The 27,833-nt window shown below is 41.6% G+C and overlaps 1 protein-coding gene across 3 annotated transcripts in view; it reads left to right on the top strand.

Moving 5' to 3' along the window:
- Positions 1–444: 444 nt before the first annotated feature.
- Positions 445–27,833, top strand: part of PBX2 (PBX homeobox 2) — a 49,228-nt gene continuing 21,839 nt past the window's right edge. Inside the window, exons 1-2 of one of the 3 annotated variants that reach the window (XM_042450799.1) lie at positions 445–1,018; positions 4,428–4,513. In XM_042450799.1, coding sequence (XP_042306733.1) covers positions 813–1,018; positions 4,428–4,513 — 292 coding nt within the window. In that variant the 5' untranslated portion in view covers positions 445–812. The remainder of the gene's footprint in view (positions 1,019–4,427; positions 4,514–27,833) is intronic. The other 2 variants (XM_042450797.1, XM_042450798.1) reach the window with 2 other exon arrangements.

Here is a 27,833-nt window from a genome sequence, read left to right as displayed (position 1 = left end):
TATTCCTGCATAGCAGGGGTTTGGACTGGATGGCCCTGCCTTGAGGTCTCTTGTTCCAACTCTGTGATGCTAAGGAGGACTTCTGTTCCCCCTGCCTCCAGCCATTCCCTCCTCCTTTCTTTTTTCCTTTTAGCTTGAAAGCAAGCAGGATTATTTTTTCCCCTCCTTCTTTCTGCCTGCTGGCTGGGCTTCTCCTCCTCCTCCTCTTTCTCTTTCCTTCTTCTTTCCTCCAGGCGTTTTTCTTGAAGCCATCCAGCTGAGGGCAGCAAACAGAAAGAGGGGAAAGGAGAGGCCACCACAAAGATCATTGCCCAGGCCTGGCACAACCACAAGGGCTTGGGTTGGGGGGAAGAAGGGGAGGCCTTGAAAAGAGGAGGAGGAGGAGGGGGGGAAGGAAAAAAAGAAAAAAGAAAGAGCAAGCTGAGAAGCTGATCTCTCTCTGCCTTCCTCCCTCTCTTCTCCTCCTCCTTTTCCCTCCCCCTTTCCAGCTCCTCCTCCAGCCCTTGTGTGGGACTCCATTTTCCCAGCCCCAAAGTCTCCAAGGAAAGGGGCCCTGGAGGAGAGAGCATCTAAGATGGAATAGACCCCCACCAAAGCCTTGGCGGCGGCGTTGTTTCTCTTTTCCTCCTCCTCCGCCTCCTCTTCTTCCATCCCTCCTTCCCTTGTGGGGAGATTTTTAAGGGGAAAGAAAGGAACCGGGGGAGAAGGAGGCGAGGAGCCTTTTGTGCGTCTTTGCGCGCCTGCCTCCTGTGCGCATTTCTTGCTTTTTTTGGGTGGGTTTGGGGTAAAAGGGGGGGCCATCCTCGGCCAGAATGGATGACCAAGGGAGGCTGATCCAAGCCCGGGGGGCTGTGGGGCTGACGGGGCACCCCTCGGTGCCAGGGGTGCCCCCCATGGGCCCCCACTCCCTCCATGAGCCCCCCTCGGATAACGGAGAGCCCAGGAAGCAAGACATTGGCGACATCCTCCAGCAGATCATGACCATCACCGACCAAAGCTTGGATGAAGCTCAAGCAAAGTTGGTTACCCCCTTCTCCCTTGTTGTTTTTGTTGTTGTTGTTGGGGTTGGACTTGGGGGGAGAAGGGTCTGAGGGGGAGGAAAGTTGGGGGTGGAGGGTCTCCCTTTGTGCCTCTGCTGGGAGGAAAGTCAGGGCAAAGCAAGCACTGAGTTGGGGGAGGGGGGCAAGGGCTGAGGGGGGCAGGGAGGGGTCTCCCCACCTGAAAGTCTTGGGGTTTGAGGGTGGAGATGGCGGTGTTTGAGAAGCCTTTGGGTCGGTGGACAATAAGGGGATGGAGTTGGGGGGTTCTCCTCGAAGGAGTTGGGGAGCACTTTGGATGGATCCTCTTCACTTGTCCAAATCTGGGGGGGGGATACTTTGGATGGAGCCTACCCACCTTTCCATATTTTTGGGGAGGGGGTACTTTTGAAGGAATATTCCCCTTCCTGTTTAGATTTGGAGGGGATACTTTGGATGGAGCATCCCTACCTGTCCAGATGCTTTGGGTGGAGTATCCCCACCTGTCCAGCATTTGGGGGATACTTTGGATGGGGCCTCTTCACCTGTCCAGATTTGGAGGGGATGCTTTGAATGGAGCCTCCTCACCTGTCCAGATTGGGGGGGGGTAATTTTGAAGGAGCATTCCCCTCCCTGTTTAGATTTGGGGGATACTTTGGATGGAGTATCCCCAACTGTCCAGAATTGGGGAGAGATATTTTGGATGAAGCATCCCCACCTGTCTACATTTGGGAGGATACTTTAGATGGAGCCTCCCAATCTGTCCAGATTTGGGGGGATATTTTGGAAGGAGCATCCCCACCTGTCCAGATTTGGGGGGGAGTGAGCTCTTTGGTATGCCAGATTTTTGGGGGGAGGGCGAATTGAAAAGTGAGGGTTGGAGATGATCATAAGGAAGGAAAAGAAAGAAAGAAAAGGATGCTTGCCAGAATTGCATCCTTTGATGGGGGACTTGAGTGGAGTTTCTGGGGGATCCCTGAAGGCATGAAGACATGAAACAAGTTGGATTTAAAAAAAATTCTTTGATAGTCTTGAAGGGGAAGAATCACAGTCAGGTGGTAAAGAAGTGTGGATTAGGGAGTGTTTGGGGGTTTTTTTGGGGGGGTGGATCTGGGATTTAGAACAAGAAAGGAATTTTGGCAGTTGTATGGGATGTGAATGTTTTTTTTCCAGCCTGGTGTAGGGCTTCTGTAGGTACAGAATGCATGTATTGAATTAATTTGGGGTAGAAAAATGGGAGCAAAACATTATACAGGGTTGGGGAATTGCAGTGGAGGGTGGGATCCAGACTTGGCCTGGTTAAGATTAAAGGAAAATTTGAGTGGGTTTACTTGAAGGACTGCTAAATCTGGATTTGATCCATAGTGATTAGGGGATATAAGAGCTGGTTGATAGGGAAAGTCTGTGGATTATTCCCTTAATTAACAATTCCCCACTTATTCCTGAACCCCAGGTCTCTTGTTGAAACAGCCAGATAGTATTTCTCTTCCAGAGAATTAACAGTTCTTGGCTTGTCAGTCTAAACCTACCAGATTACACTTTTAATTTCATCTAGACAACCCCTTTAATGGGTCTCTGCATTACATCAGCATTGTTAATTAATATTGGGTGATTTTTTATTGTGTGTTATGTGTGCACACACGCACAAATATGTATAATACCAACTGGAAAGTGGAGGGAGCAAACAGGTTGTGTATCACCAACTTGGAAAAAGGGCCTGATGTTCAGGTTCCCTGTGACTCTTTCACTGCCAAACTTTGAAATTAAACAAAAGATAGCTATGCTGGTGCAGCCTAAGAAGGGAAGTGGGAAAAAGCAATATTAAAAATGTATAATTTAGATAAATAAAAAGTGCCATCAAAGAACGTGCAGCCTTTTGAACAGAAGAATTGTGGAGGACTGAAAAGTATTCCCACTTTTGTGGTCTTTTGGCTGGTTCTCATAAAGGTGTTGCTGAATTGTGGGTTTTGTTAGCTTGGATTATGTATGGTGGTTGTTGTTTTTAAATAAAATAATATAAAATGTGTTGATTAACAATCTAGAAAATTAGTTAGATAGTCCTCGGTTTAAGGTACAGTTTGCAAGGGCAAGGTTTGCAATATGGTCTGTATTTTTGAGGTTGGTTCCCATCAAAAGGGTCTGTTTTAATTCCTGTTCAGTGGCTTTCACTTGGGAGTTGTCAATGTGGGTGAGAGAACACAGTGGCAATGTTTTAACTATTGTGAATCTGTGGTCTGGAAGAGAGAGGAGCATTGTACATTTAGAAAGTTAGGTTCCTCAGGGGTGTCTTTTCCTAGACCCATGTGGCTCTCTGTATTAAATTGAATTTGAGCTGAATGATGGGTTGGAGGTTTTTGTCTTAAATCACTGGGTGGTGGACATTGTATGACTATAAACAAAAAAAATAGCGCTCTGTTCGATATTTTACTCTGCACGGTGAAAGTTGTGTTCTGGAGAGAGAATTCATGGTGGAAACTCAGGATTGTGTGCTGATCTAAAAGGAGGTTTCTCTGTTTGAATTATAAATACTTATTTTGTTGCGGAGGCAAGAAATTACCTATTTGTCAGAGGTTTCATTTCAGTATGTGTTGTGTGCCTCAGCTGTTGTTTAACGTGGAGGTTTTATTCCATATATGCACAGTTTTAATTTACTAAACTGTTTCCATTTGTGAACTGCAATGTTGTTTAGAAATGGGGTGAGTTCACTAGCCAAAATGGAGAATCTCACATTTTAAAGGGTATGATTATGCTTTGGTACAAAGCATCTGTGTTTTTTGAAATTGCTTTATACTGAAGGTACTTTATAGTGTAATTAAATTAGAAGTGAGAGCCCAACAAAAATATATATGCAGTGAAAAAACATTAATTTGGTTTTATTTCATTGGTCTATGCCGTTTCTCCCAGTAAAAAAATCAATGGGGTCAAGAAAACATTAATGTGATTTTATTTCATTGGTTTATGTCATTTTTTCAAGTAAAGAGTAAATGGGGTTCGAGAAAAGATTAATGTGATTTTATTTCATTGGTTCATGCCATTTCTCCCAGTAAAAAATAAATACGAGAAATGGGGAGAAATGACTATCTACCTTCTCTTTATCATCCACAACTTTTAACAAAGTTTGTCCGTTTTACTTTTACCTGTGACAACTGCTACATTTGACAAACCATTTCATAATATGTAAAGTTTTTATTATTGTGGTTGTCTGGAATTATATTTGGCATTATTTGGGGTGGAGTGAGGACTCCATTATATGCACCAATAAATGGAGGTAGACTTGTTCATCAGGTCTGAGGCCTATTGCAGAAACAGATATAAATTCTTATTTGGTTTTTTAATATTATATTATTGATATGATTACATCCCCAAAACTCTTTCCAAAAATATGGGCTTTATCTGCTCTCTCTCCCACTGTTTAAACTGCAGGAAACACGCGCTGAATTGTCACCGCATGAAGCCGGCCTTATTCACCGTCCTCTGTGAAATCAAAGAAAAAACAGGTATTGTTTGGTCCGAGGGGGCAATGGGTTGTTTATTTTATTGTTTTAACAACTGTACAAAATGTTATTCCAGGAAATTGAATTGAGTCGTGGATAGAAAAAGGAAAAGCGCAAAAGAAGGGTTCAGGAGAGAGTTTGGTGTGGTATAGAAAGGAAGAAGGAAAGAAGGAAGGAAGGAAAGAAAGAAAGAAGAGCGGGTGTTTTCCCTCAAGAGGCTTCGCCAGAGGCCTGTCGTTCTCTGCGCCATCTTGGCGCGTCTGGAATTTCTTTGCCTGCCTTCCCCGGTTTTCTTTGTAGCCACTTTGCCCCCATCTTTCTTCATCCTCCTTTCTCCTTTCCCACTGTTGTGTTCTTTTGAGGGACTTCTCTTTGTTCTTGTGTGTATGTGTGTGTGTGTTTACAATATTTCACGTGAGAAGATCACACTTAGAGGTCTCTGGCAGCACCTGGCTCTTTTGTCCACACAAGAATAATGAAAACTCCCCTCCTTTCTCTCCGGCTGGCCATGTTTCTGAATTTTTCACCATGGCTACTCTTGGTAGCTAGCATTTTAGATCTCCAGCTTGGATGCCCTTTGCTGTTGCGTTTGTACTGTGTGTGTGTGTGTGTGTGTGTGCAAGACAGAAAGAGAGAAGGAAGGAATTGGTATTCTTCCAGTGCTTTGAATTTGCGCCTTGACTGGATTAAAAAGTGAAATGGCTGTGGCCGGAGCCATGGGGCCTTAAAAGGATTAGGGGAAAGGAAAGTGTGTTTGCGTGTAGTGTTTGCGTGTGTGTGTGTCTGGGTTGTCATTAAAAGTTCATCTGGTCTAAGCCGCTGGATTAGGGCCACGCTTACTCTGAAGCGACTTGCAGATGCCTTAAAGGCTGCAGCAGTCCTCATCTACGTTGAGACTGCTTACAGTTACTAGGAGCTAGCCTCTCTGTGAAAAGTGATTGCAGACGAAATATAAAATGTAGTCTGGAAAGTGTGTGTATGAATAAATGGATGCCAGGGCTGTGAATGGTTTTCTTGAAAGACCCTTGGTATCTGAGGGGGTTTGTTTCCAGGACTCCCTATGAATACCAAAATCCATGGAGGTTCAGGTCCCACTAAGTACAGTGGTGTAGTAAAATGGTGCTTCTTATATAAAATGTAAAATTGAGGTTTGCTTTTTGGAATTTATATGTATATATACCAGCTGAACACCAATGTGACATATAGTGTCATATATGTCACATTGTGTATCATATATTGTGACATATACAGCTGGCCTACCATATCCACTGATTCCTTATCCACAGATTAAACCGTCCACATCTTGAAAATATATTCAAGCTGTGGATGGTTGAATCCGTGGATAAGGAATTAGTGGATATGGTAGGCCAGCTGTATATGTCACAATATATGACACAAAAGTTGTGTCCAGAGGAGGGCAACCATAATGGTGAAAGGTGAAACCATGCCCTGTGAGGAGCACCGTAGGGAGATGAGCATGTTTAGACTGATGAAGAGAAGATTAAGAAGTGACACGATAGCCATGTTCAAATATTTGAAAGGGATGTCATATTGAGGATGGAGCAAGCTTGTTTTCTGCTGCTCCAGAGAATAGGACCTGGAGCAGTAGATGCAAGCTACAGGAAAAGAGATTCCATTTCAACATTAGGAATAACTTCTTGATACTAAGAGCTGTTTCACAGTGGAATGCTCTGCTTCGGAGTATGGTGAGTCTCCCTCTTTGGAGGTTTCTGAACAGAGGCTGGATGGCCATCTGTCCAGAGTGCTTTGATGGAGAGTTCCTGCATGGCAGGGGGTTGGACTGGATGACGCTTGGGGTTGCTTCCAACTCTGTGATTCTAAGTTGGTTGGGTTACACCCTGATGAAGGTGAATCACACCAATGACAGTGACACTGCTGTGTTATTTTCCTTTTCTCCTTTTTTGTAATTGACATTTAAGGCTATTGGTGTGTGTTGAGAGAAGATAAAAGGTGGAAGGGAAGATTCAGAGAGAGAGGGAGAGATTAAGAGAGAGATGTTACGATACAACTTTAACACTGAGCTGCATTTGGTGATTTGAGCTTAAAGATGGCTCCTGGGTCTGAAAGTTTAAAAACCTATTTCCATAAACTGGATGTATATGAACACTCTCCTCTTGGCATTTGTTATATTGCTTACTGTCTTGCTATGCTAATTTATCAACAGCAACCGCTGGCTGGGAACGAGTTGTTCAGTTTTATGTTGAATAGTTTATTTTGTTTTATTGCCTCAGTGAAGGATTTAAAGGTGGCAGAAGTAGTTCCCTTTTTGTCATTTTTATCCCCTCTACAGCCCTGTGAAGTAGGTTAGGTTGAAAAAGAAAGTAACTGGCCCAAGACTGGCTTAAGGAAAACCTAAACCTCAGTCCCCTGAAGGCTAACCTGGGCCCCTTCTGATGTTTTTTCACTACAACTCCCATAATTACTGATCATTTGGTTATGCTGGTTAAGGCTGGTGGGAATTGTAATCGAAAATCTGGTGGACAATAGGCTTATTCCTCCTCTAAGTGTTACATGATTGGGTTCTTTTCTGAGAAATTTAGGAATCATGTTGAATAGAAATGTGATATCTCCAAATGCAATCCATGGCCCTTTAACCCCATGATTTACATAGACACTTCTATTCATCCACATCCTTTTGTGTGTGTGTTGAAAATAACCCTTTATGTGTCTGAAAATTATATTCTAATGGATTAAAGTAATGCTGAAATAACTGCCGAAGCCCGACTTTGGAAATTTACTTTTCAAATTATACTCTTAGATTCCAAAACAAAACAAAAAATGGTTTGATTCAATTCTATGCACATTATTCAGAAATAAATAACACTTACTGCAGCAGAGTATACTCCCAAGTAAATATGCCTATGATGGGAGCCCTAGGCTTCCAGCTTATGAACAGTTTTGTCCCCACTGAGCATACTGGGCTTGAAAGAAAAATGTATAGGATCTGGCTGTCAGTTGGGTTACATTTTTAAAAAATGCTTCGGAGTCCCTTTTGGTTTTTTCTGTGTTGGGAATCCACTTTGTGTAATGCTGCAGAAACAATGTGGAAATCATGTGTGAAAGCCTGTAGTTTGAAACACTATATGTAAAACATGTGTGCTGTTGTTCATTAAAAGCCTGTGTGGTCTAGATCGCAAAATTACAGCCCTGCAATGGTGGGTGCATTGGGTAGCAGGTAGGTAAACAGAAGGCTGCTAGGGCAGGAGTATTTGTGTATTTGTTTTATTGCATTTATACCCCACTCTTCAGCCACAAAGGCTCTCAGAGTGGCATACAGATAGTTATTTAGACAGCTCCCTGCCCTTAGGCTTACAATCTAAGAAGACATGACACAAAAGGAGAAGGGAATGGCAGTGGGGAGTAGACAAAATGTAGTGCTCCAGATGTTTGTTGGATTGCAGCTCCTAGCATCCCCTACCATCGACTGCTGGCCATGGGTGCTGGGAATTGCAGTCTAACATCTGAAGGGCCACACTTTGCCTGTCCCAGGTATAAGGAGTCACAAGACATCAGGTTTTGTAGGTAGCAATGTGTCACAGCTGCCAACATGGCCTTTTATTTTGCTGTTACATCCTGCGTTTAAAGAGCAGTTTGATTTTTAGTTGCTTTTATCTGACCAGGAAAGCAACCAAAATGGGGTTGCCCCCAGCAGAAGATGTCAGTGTAGGTTTTTAAACAAAGGTTGGATGGTCATCTGTCAGGGATGCTTTAGCTGTGGATTTCCTGTCCAAGAGCTGGAGACGCATCACTGTAGAAATAATGTACTTTGACACCGTTTTACGTGATGTAGCTCCAACCTATGAAATCCTGGGGCTTGGAGTTTTACAAGGTCTTTAGCCTTCTCTGCCAAAGAGTGCTGGCACCTCATGACATTATGGAACCATGGCAATTAAAGTAGGGTCAAATTGCATTATTTCTGCAGTGTAGATGCACTCCAATTTTCCCTTTCCAGCTCTAAAACGCTGTTGATTCTAGGAATATGGTATAAGCATCATAGCTGCCATCCAGAAGATTTGCACTAGATGTTTTACAGGACCATCTCTGCTGTTTGGTAGCAGTTGCCTCAGGCAAGAAATGCTGGCTGGTGACAAGTACTGGAGAGAACTGTGGACCATGCTGACAGGCCATGAACCAACTAAAGTAGCATCATAGTAAACCCAGTATTTTTGTGTTGTTTTACGGTATTTACTAAAATATTTATATCTTGCCCTGTATCCAAGGAGTATCCCAGGATGGCATAAAATAAAGTCAATTTAGGACAATAAGGAAGAACAATAATTTTTAAAGACTTAATATATTAAATAATAAAGCCGGATAATTTAAGACCAATTAAAACAATTTGAAATAGTGCCAGCCATAGCACATTTGCAAATTGAGTTGCAGCTACACTGTAGAAATAATGCAGTTTGACACCAACTTAGGTACTACAGCTTCATCCTATGGGATTTGTAGTTTGACAAAGTCTTTAAATTTTCTGCCAAAGAGTGCCGGTGTCTCACAAAACTACAGATCCCAGGATTCTGTAAAATGGAGCCATGGCAGTTAAGGCAGTGACAAAGTACATTATTTCTACAGCGTAGATGCACCCTTGGATGGAATCACTTAGGCCCTAAAGGCATGTTTTGACTTGGCACTGCAATGATACCCTCCAAAGGGGGTATTCCATAACTAGCGGTGCCACAGCAAAAAAGACCCTCTCCCATAATGTGTTGCCCTCACTGGTGGGACACACTGAAGGGCCTCTCTGACAAATTTCCCTTCTCAGGCAGGCATAGATAAGGACCATCTGATAGACAATGTTGCCGCATAACCACTGTTGAAGAAAGATCTATTTATTTGTTGGTTTATCAGCTCTCAGCTTGGCAGAGTTTCCTGAGTAATGTACAACAAGTAAGAATAGATAGAAGTGGGAGGACTAATTTTCTTTAAAAATCCCTAAAATAACTTAAAAAAAACAAACCAGGCCAGTCTAATTTTGCAAATGGCATGGGAGTCGGTGCCATCTTGTTCTTTGTCACAGGAAAAAGGACCTTAATCAGGTCTGATCAGTGGATGGAAATTATGGGAGTTGTAGTCCAAAAGCGCCTGGAGGTCATCAGTTGGCTCCTCCTGCCCTAGAGGAAAAGGTCATACTATTTGGGACTTGTTAATTTAGAAAAAAGAGGGGACATGATTGATGTTTATAAAATCACACATGGTATAGAGAAGAATAGGTGAATAGATTAGGCATTCTCATATAAACCAGACACTGGGCTCAGTTGAATGAAGCTGGTCTGATCCAGCGTGACTTTTCTTATATTCTTATAACACTTACAGCACATTCCTGTATGTTGTCAAATCTGAAGTAAGCCCCTCAGAATTCAGCGTGGCTTAATTCAAAGAATAATACGTGCCTAGTGGCTCTTCACCTTGGAGAACCGTAGCTTATTGGGTAGGGAGGGGATGGAAATCCAGATCCTGTAGGTTGTTAATGCTTCTTTCCAGAAGGTGCTGTAGTGTACCACTTCTAGATTTCTTTATTTTAAACAATTATAGGCCCATTTTTAATATATCCTTTCCCAGCCAAGTGGTGGAGTGGGCTGTTGTCTTTACTGGATTAAAATGGATTGTCTGGATCCAGTTCAGTTCAGCTCATGCTGGTTGTTGTTGCCAGGAGAGCTTTGTTGGCTTCATCTGTTCTTCAGTTTGCACCTCTTTCTGAATAACAAGGATCTTGTTATACAGCTGCATGACCTGGTCATTTCTTGGCTTGATGGCTGTAATAAATTGTGTATGAGATTGGCCTTGAAGATCGTATGGGAACTGCAGCTTGTCCACATTATGGCACGGCAGAACCATTCACAGGGGGAAATACCATGCTTGTTTGATAAGAGCTTCTCAGTTATTTTCTGAACCAAACTGAAGGCACTAATTTTAGGTTTTAAAGCTCTACAATGGCCTTGGATGTTTGAGGGACGTTTTCTCATGTACAAATACCTTTCCTGAGAATTAAGATCAAGAAATGAGGCTGAGGATGGCGCGGTACATACCACCAATAAGCGGCATACCGGCACCGATTCTAGGGTTAGGGACTGTGGGCCAACCGCATGGTCCCTAACCTTAGTATGTGCAGGCAGCATAACAGTGACGGTGCCCTGTGTACACGGGCGCCACCATTGTTACGCACGCGCCGTGCGGCATCCACACATTGCCACATAGTGCTTACATAACTAGTGTGACAGTGGCACGCTTGTTACGCCACCCCTGCAGCTCAAAAAGAACCCAGTTTTCCTCTATAGGGAAGCCGCACTGTTTGGTGGCTGTGGCTTCCCTCCAGAGGAAATTAGACCATCGGCATGCCACTCTTTTCGGGCAGTCTGTCCCGCACCGATGTTGTCTACAAATGACCTTCTTGCCTTTTTCAGTAAGAGAAATGCTTTCTCAGAAGTGGCTCCTTAGTGAAATGCATGTCATCTCTCGTTGTTGGGCTGTTATGTGATTAGACACCACTCATTGAATAAGCCATCATGAAAAATGGCTTTTTAAAAAAGCAGATAGACGCACACATACAGACACCAGAGATGACTTGAGACTCATTTTGTGGCTAGTGAAGGGGACACTAATCTTTTGTCTCCCCTCTTGGGTTCTATTTATTTGCATTGAAAGAAAGTCTTCCTTTGGAGAGCTTTTGCCTCCAAAGCAAATAGGTGTGATCTGGAGTAGGATGACAGCAAGAGGTGGCCATGTTGGCCATGTAGCAAAGTACAATAACATCCAAAATTCACAAAACAGTGATTGCTTTATTGGACCAAACAAAATGCATACAATACGTGTTGCACGTGTTAAAAACCCTCTGCCTCCATCTCAGCTCCCGGTCCAGAACAAACTATTCTCTATTTAAAATTTTTCAAAACCATTCGCGCAGTTACTACTTAGTCCAGTTTGCCCCTTGGTCAGTGTAAACTGTTCTATTTTAATTTGGCACTTTTGGTGCAGCTGCTGATACATTTGTCTTCATCTATTTTATGCTTTCTGTTTTATCTCAAGGGTTTGGAGACTGTGGCTTGCAAACATGTGCATCTCCCAGACCCCACTTTTCAAGTTTCCAAAACCTTCCTTTGTTTTAATTTTTCTAGGTATGGAGTGCCGCCCCCTCAAACAAGCAAAAAAAGCTCAATTCATCTCTTCAGCACATATCCCCCGTATCTCCTCTTTTGGCCTTATCCCAGCCAAAATAGCAACAGAAAGTGGCACAACATCACTGCCAGTTGCCATTTTGAATGGGAGATAGGTCGAAAAAGAGGCATGAAAGGGCACTGTTAGGAAGGGGCAGTCCACAGGGGGTTCAGAAAGGACATGCAGCTGCTTACCCTTGTTTTATAGTATTCTTGATAGTGTGTTTTTAATCTTGCTGTAAGCTATTCTCAAGTTAAAAGTGGCAGGTAAATTAAAACTGTAATGTACATTGCATAGCAGACTGTATTTCTGGGCTTTCTGCGTGTTGGATGTGCATGCCAAGTCATGTAATTTATTATCCCTCCCCACTCCCTCACCCACGTTTCTGTCCCAGCTGCCACAGGTAATTGTACCTACACTTATTTATATTTTAAATCTTTGCCCTGCCCTATCTGGTACCTCTGGGAAGCTTACAACCTGGCCCCACCCTTAGTGCTGAAAACCAGTCTTAATTTTCTGAGAAAAATCTGTTCACTCTCTGCTAAACCTCTCTTTCAGAAATCTTCCTTCCATGCCAGAAAAAAAAGCTGAACTGAGCAAATGTTCATAATTTTGCTTATTTTGCATAATTAACCCTACCTTGGGTAATCAAAGAGAATGAGAAAGCTGTAAAATGCACCAATGTTCTTTTCCCGGATGCCTGGGGTTTTTAAAATTGGACTTCAGCTCCCAGAAGCCTGAAACACTATGGCCAGTGGTTTGGCAGGTTCTGGCAGCTGAAGACTGAAACATCTGGAGGACCAAATGTTGAAAACTAGGGCTGTAGGTGATAAGGAACTGCACACAAGTGAGTGACCTGTCTGATGCAGAAGAAATGTGCTGAATCCTACCTCTGTCTACATCATAGAAATGAAGAGGATTTCAGTAGGGGAAGGCCTATACCCAAGGGTGGCCCAGCATATTTTGCTGTCTGAGGCAAAGGATACAGTGATGTGGCTTTGCTCCCCAATTCCATCTACAGAGGCAAATTTGAGGAGTAGTTGAATTTAACTTCAGCCTGGTGATTGAGATTTCTACAGCCAATATGGCCACTGGATTGAGATTGCCATTCAAGGCAGTGCTCATGCTGTCTGGGGGAATCTGGATGTTGTAATCCAAAAAGTAACTTTCCCAAGCTCTGGATACTAGTTTAAGGGAGAGTTAAAGGAATGTCAAACTGCTTTATTTCTGTAGTGTGGAAGAGATGTGAGGCACCATTTGCCAAATGGTGGGGTTGGCCTTTCCACATCAGCATAGAAATGCAGTGCACTGTTGAAGGAGGAACAGAGCTAGCCTCCTTGCAGGCAGGCTACTGCTCCCTGCCTTGCCATGTTTTACAAAGGGTGTGTATACTATCTGCGTCTAAGTCCAGGGTGCCTACAGATATGCATCACCACAAGCCGAGATCCTGCTGAGGAGGTGTATTTGACTTGTTTGTGCATGCCTAGAGTTTTCTTTTCTGATCAAGGTTAGGGAAAAACCATTCTTCTGTTTCTTTCCTGTTTACATCAAAAGCTAGGTCAATGCTGCAGAGTATTGTCTGGCTGCTGTCATATCACTCAGTTCTAACTTCTCTTAAAACTTTTTTTTGTGGCTTGTTGAAACTTGGCTTGTTGTGTTTTATTTGGCTGCCACTAATCACAGTTGGATTGTTGTTGGCTTATGAATCATAGCTTGTTTAAACCACAGTTTGTCGTTAGGATTGGTCTTAAAACTGTGGCTTGTTTTTAGCTCTGCTAACAAAAAGGACAGGATGGAAACAAATGGAGAAAAATAGCTGTGGCTTCTTTGCTCATCTGTTGGGGAATGCATGGCTTACCATGACATATAAATGCGGCTGGTGGCACTATGCATATTCTGAGTCCTCTCCCTTGTGATGGCTAGAGCTTGAAAGCTTATTGTATTTGGGCTACAGTTCCCAGAATCCCCCAGCCACAGTATGTTGGCTGTGTGGATTTCTAGTTCCATGTTCTTGTGATAGCTTCCCTTATATTATTATTCCATGGCACAGTTTATGGTTTTGTAGCATTCCTAAGTAGGAGCAGGAGTACTCATGGACCTCTACAGTGGGCTCATTTGCTGTCTTTTACTCCCTTAGGTAGAAGAGAGGTTCTGTCAGCCTTAAGCTCAGAGGCCCCAAAGCTAGTTTATTTGTAGATATGCTACAGTGCTTTATTGTGACTTCCCTGCCCAGGGTGACCAGACAGCCTCCTTTTCCAAGACAAGTCGTACATTTCAGCCTTCTGTCCAGGAGGAATTCCAAAATATCCTCCATTTGGAGCATGACTGAGAAGAATGAAGTTATATTTATATGAGTGGCTTTAGTTTTTATTTTGTAACATCCTACATTTTGCAGCTCCACAGCTCCTCCTCCACAGCTATGACATCTGGTCTCCCTGTCTCTGCCTCCTTTTTTAGACCTGGTTTATGGCATGGTTAACCAAATAGGGTGTCCATATCCAGTTTATTACAATAACCCTTTGTGTTCTCTGATAGCATGTTCCCAAGGTAAATCTAGTTTTGAAACATAGGCCTAATGCAATGGCTACAGCTTTGGACTGAGACTTTTGAGAGATTCAGTTCCCACTGAATCTTGAAACTTACTGGGTAACTATGGGTTAGTCTCCCTCTCAGGTGGTTGTGAGGACGAAATAGTGGATATCACTGGAGGAAAGGTGGGATAACAATGTCAGTAACAGAATAATAAAAATATAATAAGTAACCAGAAATATCAGTCTAGCATATAAACAGCTGATGTCTCAGAAGTCAACAGGTGCTTTTGAAATGCAATTGTTTCCCCTGTTTTCTTGGCAGTTTATTAATCTCTGGCGGGGAGGATTCACTGAACATTGTATACAGATGGTACAATAAAACAGAATAAACTCTCGAAACCTAACAAAAGCTAATAGAGTGTATGCCATAGGCAGGTTTATTTTATCTATTTTAATTGATTGTATGTACAGCCCTGTGTAAATTTACAGTGTTTTATAAATAAAGCTTAATAATAATAATAATAATAATAATAATAACAACAACAACAACAACAACAACATTATTGACTGACATAGCTGAACAATGTATTTCTGGAACAAGAGAGAATTACTATATATATAGTCCCCTGAGCAAATCAAGTTGAGAGTAACTTTCAAAGCTTGAAAGGAAGGTCTCCTGTTAAATCTTTTTTTTGGGGGGGAGGGGCAATGTATTTATTTATAAATTTAACACTAACAGTCTGATTTACAATCAAAACCAAGATAATATACATTTAGAAAAAACATTCAGAAAGTATAGACAGAAAATAAAGAGACAAAGAGAAAGAAAAAGAAGAAAAAAGGGCTATGGCCACCCTAACTATAATGAAAAGATAAATAAAAAGGAAACCTACTATCTTGCCCTTACAGGTCCAACTAAATAATCCTACTAGAATTACTAATAACCATAACCTCAAAATATTATATTGTTAGAGTCCTTATTGTTCAAAAATCCATTGTTATATATCAGAGAAGTAATCCATGTTTACCGTCCAGTTCTTTATCCATAATACACAACAAAAACATTTCTGGTGACTGTCACCTGTGCAGTCAAGTAGAGACTAACTTTCAAAGTTTGAAAAGGGTCGGCTGTTAAGTCTTTGTTGTTTTGCATGATTCCCATTCCCAAAATGGGAGTCATATAAATCAACAAAGAATATTTTGTCACCTTTACAGTACAAAAGGAATTTGAATGCAAGTAAATACTGGCAGTGACAATTAAGTCAATTAAGGCTGACCATTCACAAAATTGTTGCTGACAACACAGACTCTGTGATACTAGGTAAAAGCCAGTGAGCCCATGTAGTGTGATAAGAGACCTTTCTCTCAATTCAGACCTCTGGTGATAGACTAGAATTTCTAATGAGGAGAGAGAAATTCCAGAAAACAAAGCTTGATTTTGCTGTTTTATATAAGGGGCACCATTTTATTACACCATTGTATTTAATAGGACTTGAGCATCCATGGATTTTGGTATCCATGGGAGGGCCAGGAGCCAAACCCCAGTGAAGACCAAGGGCCTACTGCACTAGATCTAATACTTTTAACTTAAACTGAACCTACTTACGTTAAATCATGAAATTCACTGTAGCAAGACAGGGTAATGTTTTAAAAATGTACTGGGCAGATTTATTGCAGACAGGAGAATCTATGGCTACTGTTGGCATTGACTGTATTATATTCCCTTTAGGATCAGGATTAGCATGTCTCTGAATGCCAGTTGCTTGGAGAAAAGCAGCCTAAGATGATTCTTACATTGTTGTGCTGTTCCTTCTGTTCTTCCTGTAGGTGTCTGTTTTGTTGTATAAGGTGGTTGCTTAGGCTGACATTAAATATAGTGGAGAATTTGGCCTAGAAACAGCTGATCTTTGCGGTTTCTGGGGTTTGGAGGGTTGTGGGGGCAAATTTGGCGGGTTTTCAGTTTTGGGGGATGAAAACTTGGCTGAATTTTTAAAAAGTATTGGAGTTTGGAGGCTTAGGAAGTTGCAAAATGGGGTCCCTTAAGCTGCTCTTTAGGCCTAAAGGCACCAGATTACCTCTGCAGGGTCAGTCCTGGTTAGTACTTGGATGGGAGACAATGAATATTAGGTGTTGTAGGCTCCATTTGAGACAAAGGACCGGACAAAAACACTTCTTCCTTGCCTAAGAAAACCTAAGAAATGCATGAAGGCGCGCACACACACACTGCCCTTTCTTTATCCTTCATGTAGTGTCAAAGAACCTGAGCTAGCAGACCCCTAGTTCAAATAAGAGCTTACACAAATGACAACAAGGTTTATTGCACCTGAAAGAGCAATAAGTTTTATTTGGTATAAGTGCTACAGTCCATAAAGGCTTACACCAAATAAAACGTTCTAGCTTTTAAAATGCCAGAAGACCCATTGCAGTAACTCGCATGACTAACCCTACCTTCATAACAATTACATATAGTGTAGTCCTTGTAATTCTCTCCCCTTTTTGCAGTAATTAACGTACAATAACTAAGTTACAACGAACTCCGGTATACCTCCATCAACAAAGTAGATGTGTTCCTCGGCCTTACTTCTTCAACAGAAAATTTCGTACCAGAGATAGCAGTAATGTAGAAAGAAGAGGGATAGGTTCCTACACTTCAGAAAAGAACGGCAGTTCATCATGTTTATTCATGTCAAATAAAAAAACTTATTCAAAACTAACAGTGAACATATGTGAAATCAAACAACCAAGTCAAGTATGCCAAACACAAGCGTATAAAAATATTTTGAGCCTTCCTGAAAGGCTTCTTCCAGAATGATCCCGGGATGACTTTTTCTTTCACCTGTCTCCACTTTGTTTATGAATCCTATTTTGGTGGCCAGATTTATAGATCTGTGACTCTTTAACGTGCTAGTTAAATATGTTTTAATTATCCTTTAGCATCTGTAAAAAACAAAATAAAAACACTGCCAGTTAGACAGAGGGTGAAGAGGAAAAGAGGGGTTGGGGAGGATAAGACAGCTTTTAAAAAAAGAATGTCTTTGACAAAGTTAACCTCAGTTAACGAAGCCTCTGTACTTCTATAATTGTAGAGTGTGTGTGGCTTCACTACTTCAGTGTGTTTTATGCCATGGGCTACATACTGGCCAACCAGATTTCTGTGGGAAGCCCAAAGATGGGTCAGAAAGGCCATAGCTCTTGCCTTCAACTGGTTCTGAGTCCTGGGAATCAGACTCATCCCTCTTTTCGAAGTTGCAGGATGCAAGGAAAGCTCCTTTTTTTATTCATGCTGAATCTCTTGCAGCTGGGTTCTATCCTTAGGACTAGGGAAGGAGAATACAATACAATCTCCATCAGGGTGATCAGATATCATAACAGCAGGGGAAGACAAGGCCCTGCAAAATATAGGACATTCAGGAAAAAGGTAGCGCATTCCCAAATAACAGCTAAAAACACTCACATACTCACATAAATATAAATTCAAGCTTCTTAGCCCTGCTTAAAATGAAGGGTATTTTGGAGTTCCTCCTGGACAGAAAGCTGAAATGGAGGACATGGAAAAGGAGGATGTTTGGTCACCCTGATCTCAATCCACTTTCCTCCACCCCACTCAATTTTTATATAACTCTGTCATGCCTTTTCTTTATCTTTTTTCCCCTAAACTAAAAAGTATTAACATATAACCCCCCCCCCCAAAAAAATAACATATTCTTAAGTCAAATGGGGGCATGGATTTTATATTTTTAAAAAGTGTATTTACACTAGCTGTTTCCACTCATTGCTGGAGATTGCGTCCATTACTCAACAGTTTGCACTCAATGGTAGTTTAGTGTCAAATTACTGCTGGAAAAGTGGTGATTCACAGCTAACTCCCCTAGGATGCTTGAAAACCTAGACAGGCTCTGGATTCTGTCTTCACGGACAGAAAGAGATGGTTATAGATAAAGCATTCCAGGACTTGGAAGTTACAAGTAACAAGTTACTTGTAATCCCTTGTGGCTTCGATGTCAATCAAATGGTGAATCTGTGTCCTGCTCCAAAGTTAAAATAAATTCTGCAAGGTGCTTAACCCTGTCCCCAAATATATTTAACAACTTGAATTGTTCCTTTAAAGCTGAGAATAAAACATGGAGGAGGTAATCTCCCTACTGACATAGAAGCGGACAATCTCCACTGCTTTGACTAATTTCTTTCCCCTCTTTAAACACAATTTAGGTACGTTACGATCGACACACTCCATTACAACATTACATACCCTTTTTTGTGTAATTGGAATTCTGTCTTAGTTATTTAACAGTTACTTTATTGTTACAGTGCCTGTGATCACTACTTGTGTTTTGTACCACAGGCTAGGGCTTGTAGCATTCTAATTTTGTTTTAAAAAGCTATAGCAATAATGAGAAAGGAAAGAGTTTATTTTTTAAAAAAATTACCAAGCTCTGTGGCTGTGTTCCTCTGTTGGGGTAAAAAACAAAGGGGTGTGTCAGTTTTTAGATTTATTATAGCATGAACTTTCCTGGACTCAGCTCTAATGCCAAAGGTAGGAGAGCTCATGCTACAATAAATCTGTTGGTCTTAAAGTTGCCATGGGATTCTTGGCCTAAATCCAACTAGAGTAAACCCACTGAATCAATAGGAACTTGGCAAGACCACAGATAGGCGAGTCCATTGTTTCAGTGGGTCTACTCTAGCTGGGACTAACATTGTATTTACTCTTTTGGGTTTTTTAAAGGTATTTTTTAATAGCTTTAGCTGGCAATTAATAAAAATGTGTTGGGAACCTTTGTATAACTACAAGTGTAACCAGTTAACTTTAAAAAAATAATTTCCCAGGCTCTGGCAACTCTTTTAAGTTAACCAACATGATCATGAACAACATTCTCCATAGTGGTGGAATTCAAAGCTACAGCCATGTTCGTCTGGAAAATCAATATGCAGAGGAATCTAGTAGCACTTTTGAGACAAACTGAAAGAAAGAAGTTGGTCGCTTGAGCTTCCGTAGACTTGAGCCTACTTCCTCAGATGCATATTTCTCCATAGTTTCTTAATGCAAAAGTGAGATAGTTATGACTTTATTTTTCAGCCTTTGGGAACTAGGGACATGAGCTTTTAACTTGAGCTGGAGAAACAGACTTTCATTGTCAGATTTCAGTAATGTGTCTGCAGTAAGCAGTACAATAAACAAAGCCTGAAGAAAGAGTGGGTTTGTGCTCTATCCTACTATAGTCATCATATGTGCCTGTCTACAGCAAAGTAAACAGCAGCTGCCTCCCAAAGCTGCCTTACTGAGCATGTGGGAACTGCAGAACAGAGAGAAAAGGGGAGAACTGATAAGCCTATTGCACCAGCTTCCCCATAACATGTTAAAGAGGCATAGATCTATAAACATCTATAAGCATGGCCAACAGAGATGAATTAAAACAAGTTGAGATTAGTGAAAGAGTCATCACTAGATGTGTTTTGGAAGAAGCATTCAAGTGGTCTCTAGAAGGTTCAAAATGCTTTCATAGACTTGTGTGAGGCTTACCTGACTTGGTGGTTCTCTTTCATATGCACATATTGTCAGTTTTGAAGAAGAAGTTTGCCAAAACTGGTTGAACCTCTCTATAAGAACCTGTTTCTATTGTTTTCATGATATTTATGCCTCTAATACCAGATTTTCTGTTGAAGAAAGTAATGACCAGGAACCCATCTACTTCATGAACTTAGAAATATCACCCACAGTAGTAGACAGACAACTTGTAAAAAACTTGCTGCAGTTTTTATTTCAGCATCATTAGGCAACCCTTCAAGTTTGGTGATTCTGACCAAGCATGTGTATTTGTATAGCATAGCAGAAAAAAAACACTTCAAATTTTAATAAAGGCTGAAATTATTAATAGACCTTGTTTTTATTTTTTCTCAAGCCAGCTTTGAATTAAGACAACCTTGTGAACCAGAGACCACTAAGATACCCCTATTGTTAACAGCCCAACTCAGGACTTGCAAACTCAGGACATAAGCAAACTTGCTTTTTGAAGTAAAGTGTCATTTTCCTGTTGTATTTTGGAAGAGTCATAGACAGGCTCAGTGATTTGCTCTGCTGAAATGAACAAAACAGCTGGCCCACTATACATTTTGATGGTGCTAAGTGTCTGTACTTGGTATCCTGTATTGCATCATGCTTTTAATATACTTGATAATAGTAGTAGTAATAAGAAAACAAAACAACACTTAACTACTGTGGTTCTTTCCCCTCCCATGGGACGAGCCTGGATTCTCCTTGCCTTTGCAATGCTTTTGACAGATGTGCTTACTGATGATTCAAACATTGCTTCAGTCATATGTCTTGCATCTGTCTTCACCCCTCTTCATGCTTCATAGGGATTTTCTTTTCTTTTTTAAAAGATGCTCCTTTAAAGCTTATTTGAGTTGAACCTGGCTCTGTCACCTATAAAGTTCATATGACATTTTACCGTAGGACATGTGATACAGAAGAGGATTTTCTGACTCAGTGCAAGTTCCCTGCACAAAAAAAGAGCTGGAATTTAAGAGATGTGCTTCTGTTTTGTGGAATGACTTCCACGTGGGCTCCCGCTAGCCTTTGCACAACTGTGTATGGGGCCTCCCCAGTGCCAGTATTATTCCTGTTTCCACATATCTGGATGTAACCCAAAGATCATAGTAGCACTCACCTTAAAAACCAGAGATAGCTGATGGCTCACTTGTGAAGCAGGATCTTTAGTTTGACAGGACAGAGCCATGTATGTTGGCTACTCCAAAATCTCCATTCCTAAAAGCAACATGAACATTTTGAAACAATTCCTGGTTACTCACTGAAAGGGCACTGGTTTGTAAACTTTATTTTGGAAATGCCTCAAGGGACTTGCAGGACTCCTGTCTTTGTTTGTTTGTTTGTTTGTTTTGTTAGTTTGGCATTCTTGTTGGTTGGCGTTTATGAGAGAGCCCAAGGAGTATTCTGTGACTGAATTTTAATAAATCCCAGGTTGGAGAGGGGATGGAAATAAGAGGTATTGGATATATTGAACCTGACAAGAGTCAAAGCCCTGTGCAGTGGGCTTCATTTGGCTAAACTGATTTTAAGTGAAAACATCTGTATGGTTGAATCTCAAAATACAAATATTTGACTTGCATCTATACATAAAGGAGACCTAACAGCAAAATGTGGAATAGCTCTGTCACAAAGCTTAGAAGCAATATTTGTTTTGTTAGCCACATGAGAGCTGGCATAATGTAATATATTTGCTAAGTCTGTGAGCTGGAGAAATTTGTGAACCAGCTAAGTTTGTGAGCTCATGATGTGGCAATAGGCAAGCCACAAACCCTCACTGCCCCAATCCTGCTCTTCTCTCTAAGATGGGAGCAATCATATTAACCTATCTTACAAGGTTGTTCTAAAAGTAACTGAGATTATGCAGGTGAAGTACATTTAAACAGAGTGGTGAGCTAGTGTGGATTTATCAGTTAAGAGTGATGGATTGGCACTCTGAAGATCCAGGTTCTAGTCCCCAGGCAGTGGGCTATGAAACTCACTCCGTGACTTGTGTCTTTCACCTCTCTCTTAGCGTGGTCTACCTTACAAGGCTGATATGAAGATAAAGTAGGGAGGAGAAGAGGAGAGCCATACATAGTGCCTAGAGCTCACTGGATGAAGTTATAACATAACATGAAGAAGTGGTATATGGACCCTAAACCAGCTGTGTGTGTGTTGTTCTTTTTAGCTACACATGCGTGACCCTGTGGTTGAGTTATCTTGGTATCTTGGAAGAGTTCAGGCTTGATTTGCTTTTGTTTTTAGTTGTTAACTGCCCGGGGGTTGACCTCAACTCATGGCCACCCTGTGGATAAAACATCTCCAAGCCCCACTGCTCTGCTTCGGTCTTGTAGATTCAGGGTTGTGATCTTCCTAATTGAATCTAGCCATCTGGCGTGTGGTCTTCCTCTCTTTCTATTGCCTTCTACCTTTCCTAGCATTATTGTCTTTTTTTGTCTTTTTGACTGAATCATGCCTTCTCATGATGTGACCAAAGTACTGCTGTCTCAGTTTAATCAGTTTCTAGGTTTAATTTAGTTTCCAGGTTCAGGTTTGATCTGTTCAGGACCCATTTGTTTATCTTTTGGGCTGTCCACGGTATCCTCAGCACTCTTCTCCAGCACAACTCAAATGAGTTCATTTTCTTTTTATCCCCTTTCTTCAAGTCACCTGTAAATTTATAATGATCCCCCCATGAATTTTTATTGAATTTTATAAGGTTTTCCTAGACAAGGAATACTCAGTGATGGCTTTGCCAGTTCCCACCTCTGAAATACACACTACAGCATCTGGTATTCCTTGGTGGTCTCCATCAAAAAACACAGCACTTAGTTTCCAAGGTCAGATGGGAACTGGTGCCTTCAGGGTATTTAGGCTTACCAGGTATCCCAAAGGACCACTAAATATCGCTGAGCTGTGACTCCCATCTTCCCTGACGGTTGGCTTTGTTGGCTGAGATGCAAGGGTGCTGTAGTCCAGCATCTAAAGGGCTACAGATTTTCCAGTCTTGCAGTCACTTGCACCACAACTTCCAGAGACGGCTTTCCTGTTTTCTAATTCATGCCACTGACATTTTTCTTCTTTTTCATAATTTTAGCCCATCTTTTTGTGTATTTAAGATTTCATCATTAAATATATAGTCTATGTTGTTAGAATTGTTTTTTTTTTTTCTCAAAGATTCACCTGCTTCCCTGAAGACTTAAAAAATAAAAACAGAGTGAAGAGTTAATATTTCCTCTCAAGAGTGTTAGAACCCATGCAGGAAAACTAAGTCAGAGTGCTTTACATGGCCTCCTCCTCCATATACTGTAGCTCTCTCTTCAAACAGTTTACAACCTGTTGTAACACAATACCATCATAGGGTTTCACCTCCTATGACTGCTTTAATCCAAAAAAAAGAGGGGGGCTACTTTTGTGGCTGTGAAATCTGTGGAAGTAAAGAAATAACAGAATGAACAGGAGCACCATAGTACAGTTCTCTGCAACCTAGTGCCCTCCAGATGTATCAGAATACAACTCCAGCCTCTTTCAGGGAGTAAGATCCCTGCTGAACCCAATAGGACATATGTCAGATTTTATTCATAGGTTCAGTCAGTAAGATTACAGTTTGTAAACATTAAACCTTACATTTAACACAGAGTAAATTCTGTGAGAACCAATGTGGTGTAATGAATGATTGAATGAATTAAAATTTATTTATATACCGCTGTTCCTAATGGTTTGAGAGTTGGGAATATGCCTCTGGAAATCAGTTTGAATCCCTGCTCAGCCATGGAAATCCACTGGGCTACATGAAGGCACACAACACCAATAGCAACATTTATTCGAAAAGGAGCCCACTTGGAAAGCGTGGCTGTGTTTGGACATTACGCAGGAGGACTGTTTTCATGGAACTGAACTGTGCTTTCCACACAGGAGGGCTGTTGCATTGGTTTGAGCTATGATTTACAGGCAGAAAAACTGTTGCCTAGCAGTGTGGTGTAACAATTTGAATAGTTGTCTAGTCAGCATGGTATAATGATTATGGTCTATGGCAGGGGTAGGCAACCTGAGGCCCGCGGCCCGGCAAGGCCTTGGAACCGGCCCCCGCCTGGTCCTGCCGCCGATTGCCGCCGGAGCCTTTGGCCTCTTGCGTGAGGGTGTGGGGCCTTTGGCCTATCAGGAGGAGGCAGGCAAGGGGGGCAATTGTCTACAGAAGCTTCAGAAATATGCATTTATATTAACATTTTTTAAAAAATCAGCAAATTTTTTTGCGTGCCCTCCATTTGAAAATTTTGTCCTACATTTGTCCCGGTTTATTTATTTCATTTCAATTTTTTAAAAAATTATTTAATTATTTATTTTTTGGCTTTGGCCCCCCAGTTGTCTGAGGGACAGCAACCCGGCCCCCAGCTCAAAAAGGTTGCCTACTCCTGGTCTATGGCCCTGGAAACCAGGATTCGAATCCCCACTCGGACATGGAACCCCACTGGGAGACCGTGGGCAAGTCACACTCTCTCAGCCTCATAGGAAGGCAATGGCAAACCCCCTCTGAAGAAAGTTGCCATGAAAACTCCATGATAGGGTCACCATAAGTTGGCAAGGACTTGGAAGCACACAACAACAACAACACTATAGCACCTAGCTCTGTTTAACTGGCAAGAAGGCTCTTGCAGGAGCCAGAGTTATACATTTTATTATTGGGGGAGCTGCTCTACGGGTAATTATTGCTAAACAGACATGCTGAGAACTAAACTGTGTTCTGTGTGCTTGTTGGGAGACGTCCAAACTTGTAAGAATTGCATCCAAGCCTCTCCACTTTGCTTTGGCTCTGCCGTTACTCCGTCCTTGGTCCCATCCCATCCATGCTTCCACTTGGGCCCACCCAGCTCTGGAATGCTGTTTGCAAGGCACTTCCCAAATCGAAATTTGGCTCCAAAGCCAAATCCACCACTCCCCCCCCCACACACACACACACACACTGCAAGGATTTAGACGCTCCTACGTTTCTTGTATCGTCCAGGCCCCGAACTAGTGTTAATCTTAACTGCAGTTAATTTAAATAACCTTGGCATCAGATCCAAATGCATTTGAGGAAGTAGGCTCAAGTCTAGGAAAGCTTCTGCTACCGGGTTCTGTCTTTCAATTTGTCTCAATGGTCCTGAAAGATCCCTTTCCATGCTTAACATAGCTATGTGTTTGAACCTTGACTTTGTTAACTACAGCTTAAAGTTGGCTTCTTGGTCATTAAGCAGAATTAAAGTTAACATCTTTTTGGTCTGGGGTGATGTGACAAACCTCACTTAACTGAGTTTTCCAGACTGCTCCCAGCAGCATTACAGGGGGAACGTAAGAGCCCAGGGCTCCCTGCCTTTCTTCTCCTTGTTCACATAACGCTACATTATGATTTAAGGGTTATTCAGACAGTGAAAATAATCTGGGTTTCATCTTTGTTGTTCAGATGCATTCAATTAAGTTTGGGGGGCTTCCAAAAAAACCTCACTCACCCCAGAATAACGATACCAGGTTTTCCCCCGAGATTTTTAAAAAGACTCGCATTGTCGGCAGTGTGACTAACCGATGTGAATAGACCTGGGATAAAACTCTGCATGCCTTGAATGCATTTTGAATACATTTGTATCATTGATTTATCTTTATTTGAGTGCTGAGCAACCAAACTCACAGAATTGCACATAGATGCAGTTCCATAGTGTCAGTAACAAACCCAGAATGCCTGAGTGAGATTATTTGTGTCGTCACGCTAAAAAAAAAGATGTCTGAATGACCCTTTAGTAGGATATCATGTTATGGATCTAGAAGGGCAGGATGACTTTCCCTACTGATGTAGCAATAGCAAGTACATTTCTATATCGCTTATCCATGAACTAACACTCCCTAAGCAGTTTCCAGTGTGTAAGCCAATTCCCTTCTTTCTTACATTTCCTCATCATGAATGAGTAACATTCATGTAACATGAATAACATGAATGAGTTACTGAATTCATAGATATACCCGTGTTTGCAGAATGAGTATGTAGAGAGATCTTGTAGCACCTTTGAGACTAACTGAAAGAAAAATAATTGAACTGTCTCTGAGCTCTCTTACCAATGACTTGTTGCTCTTAAGTCATCTGAAGAGAAGAAACAAAGGAGGGTGCTTTGGGTTGTTTTGCTTTTAAAGCCCAGAACTTTGCCAAAATAATAAAAGCTACGATAAATAGCCACCCTTGTCAAAATCCTAAGAACACAAGAAATATGAAGTCGAAGGCATCCATAGTTTTTTGTGGGCTTTTTCGGCTATGTGGCCATGTTCTAGAAGAGTTTATTCCTGATGTTTCGCCAGCATCTGTGGCTGGCATCTTCAGAGAATGAAGATGCCAGCTACAGGATCTGGCGAAACGTCAAGAATAACTCTTATGGAACATGGCCACATAGCCTGAAAACCCACCAAAAAACTATGCCCAAGGAATAGCTTGGCAACTGTGGAGTCTTGCTTATACTGGGTACGCTAGTAGGAAGTTCCCTTCTAAAACCTGAGCCAAATGTCCAGATATTACAAGAAATCTGTGGCAAAAATTTATTTTGTCTGTATTTTAGCTGACATAACAATTGTCAGTTGTGGTACTTGTCTTCCCCACGTTATAATAGAGGAGAGATTAGTGAAAAAGATGTGGATATTTTTTATGGTGAAATTGTTGAAACTTTTCAGTACCCTTAGATTTACTTTGCAACAGGAGTGATTGACTGTTTTGATTCTCTTCTTCATTCCAGGGTGCAAACTAGTGGCAATTTTTTTTTGTGGGGGGTAGATATTATGAGATTACTAGCTATAGTCTCGTACACATTTTTAGAAGCTGGATGTTAAGTAAATGATACCTGTGCTGGGCTATGACTCTGGAGATCAGGGTTCGATTCCCAGCTTGGCCATGAAACCCACTGGGTTACCTTGGGCATGTCACATGCTCTCAGCCTCACAGGAAGGCAAACCTCCTCTGAACAAATCTTGCCAGGAAAAACTCATGATAGGCTCGCCTTACAGTTGTCATAAGTTGGAAGCAACTTGAAGGCACACAACAACAATTTTGTGTTTTTACACTTGAGTATATGAGATGCCGTTCAGGCTTGGTAGCTAAACGGGATAATCCCTGGTTAATATTTGTATTGTAAACCACTTTGGGTCCTGCTCCGGATGAAAGGTGGGATGTTAAAATAATAAATGGTTATGCTTTTCCTGTGTGCATGCGTGACTTTGTGTGTGATGTGTGGTGTTTGGGATAGGATCTGTTGCTGTTTGGAGTTCAAAAATCAGCATGAAAATACTTGGATCCCTTCACTCCTGTTCTGTCTTTCACATTTTTTTCCTGGTCTTTTGCGCTGTTTCTTTGAAACTTCAGAAGTAACAGGATGAATAGTGTAGTATTTCCCTTAAATCTACCCCCTTTCCTCCTACCTGAGTGTGAAAGAGAGAGATGGCAAGGGTCCAAAACACACTGCAGAAATAATCCAGTTTGAGACCACTTTAATTGCCCTGGCTCAGTGCTAGGGAATTCTGGGAATTGCAGAATTGACAGAGAAGGCTGTCTCAGAAAACTGCAGTTCCCAGGACTCCCCAGCATTGAGCCAGGGCAGCTAAAGCGGTCTCAAACTGGATTATTTCTGCAGTGTGTTTTGGAGCCATGTCACAAGACTGGCATGCTCAGGGCCAGATTATCAGTGGCTGAGTTGGTGCAATTGGTCCTGACTAGGAGCCAGTGCTGCAGGGAAAAGAGAGTAATTTTTCTCTCCCAGTCACTGTTTGAATCTCCCACTGCTGTTTTTCTTAATCAGTATTTTGTGTTTTACTGATTTTTGTTTAATGTTTTGAGAACCAGCATAGCGTAGTGGTTTGAGTGTTGGACTTCAACTCTGGAGACCAGGGTTCGATTCTGAGCTTGGCCATAAAATCTACTGGGTGACCTTGGGCAAGTCACACACTCTCAGCCTCAGGGAAAGGCCATGGCAAACCTTCTCTGAACAAATCTTGCCAAGAAAAACCCATGATAAATTTGCCTGAGGGTCACCATAAGTTGGAAATGACTTGAAGGCGCACAACAACAACAATTTTGTGTTTT

Source organism: Sceloporus undulatus, chromosome 2 (genome assembly GCF_019175285.1).
Source record: "Sceloporus undulatus isolate JIND9_A2432 ecotype Alabama chromosome 2, SceUnd_v1.1, whole genome shotgun sequence".
Lineage (NCBI taxonomy): Eukaryota > Metazoa > Chordata > Lepidosauria > Squamata > Phrynosomatidae > Sceloporus > Sceloporus undulatus.
The sequence above is the reverse complement of the archived record's forward strand: the minus strand, read 5'-3'. Positions and strand labels throughout refer to the sequence as shown.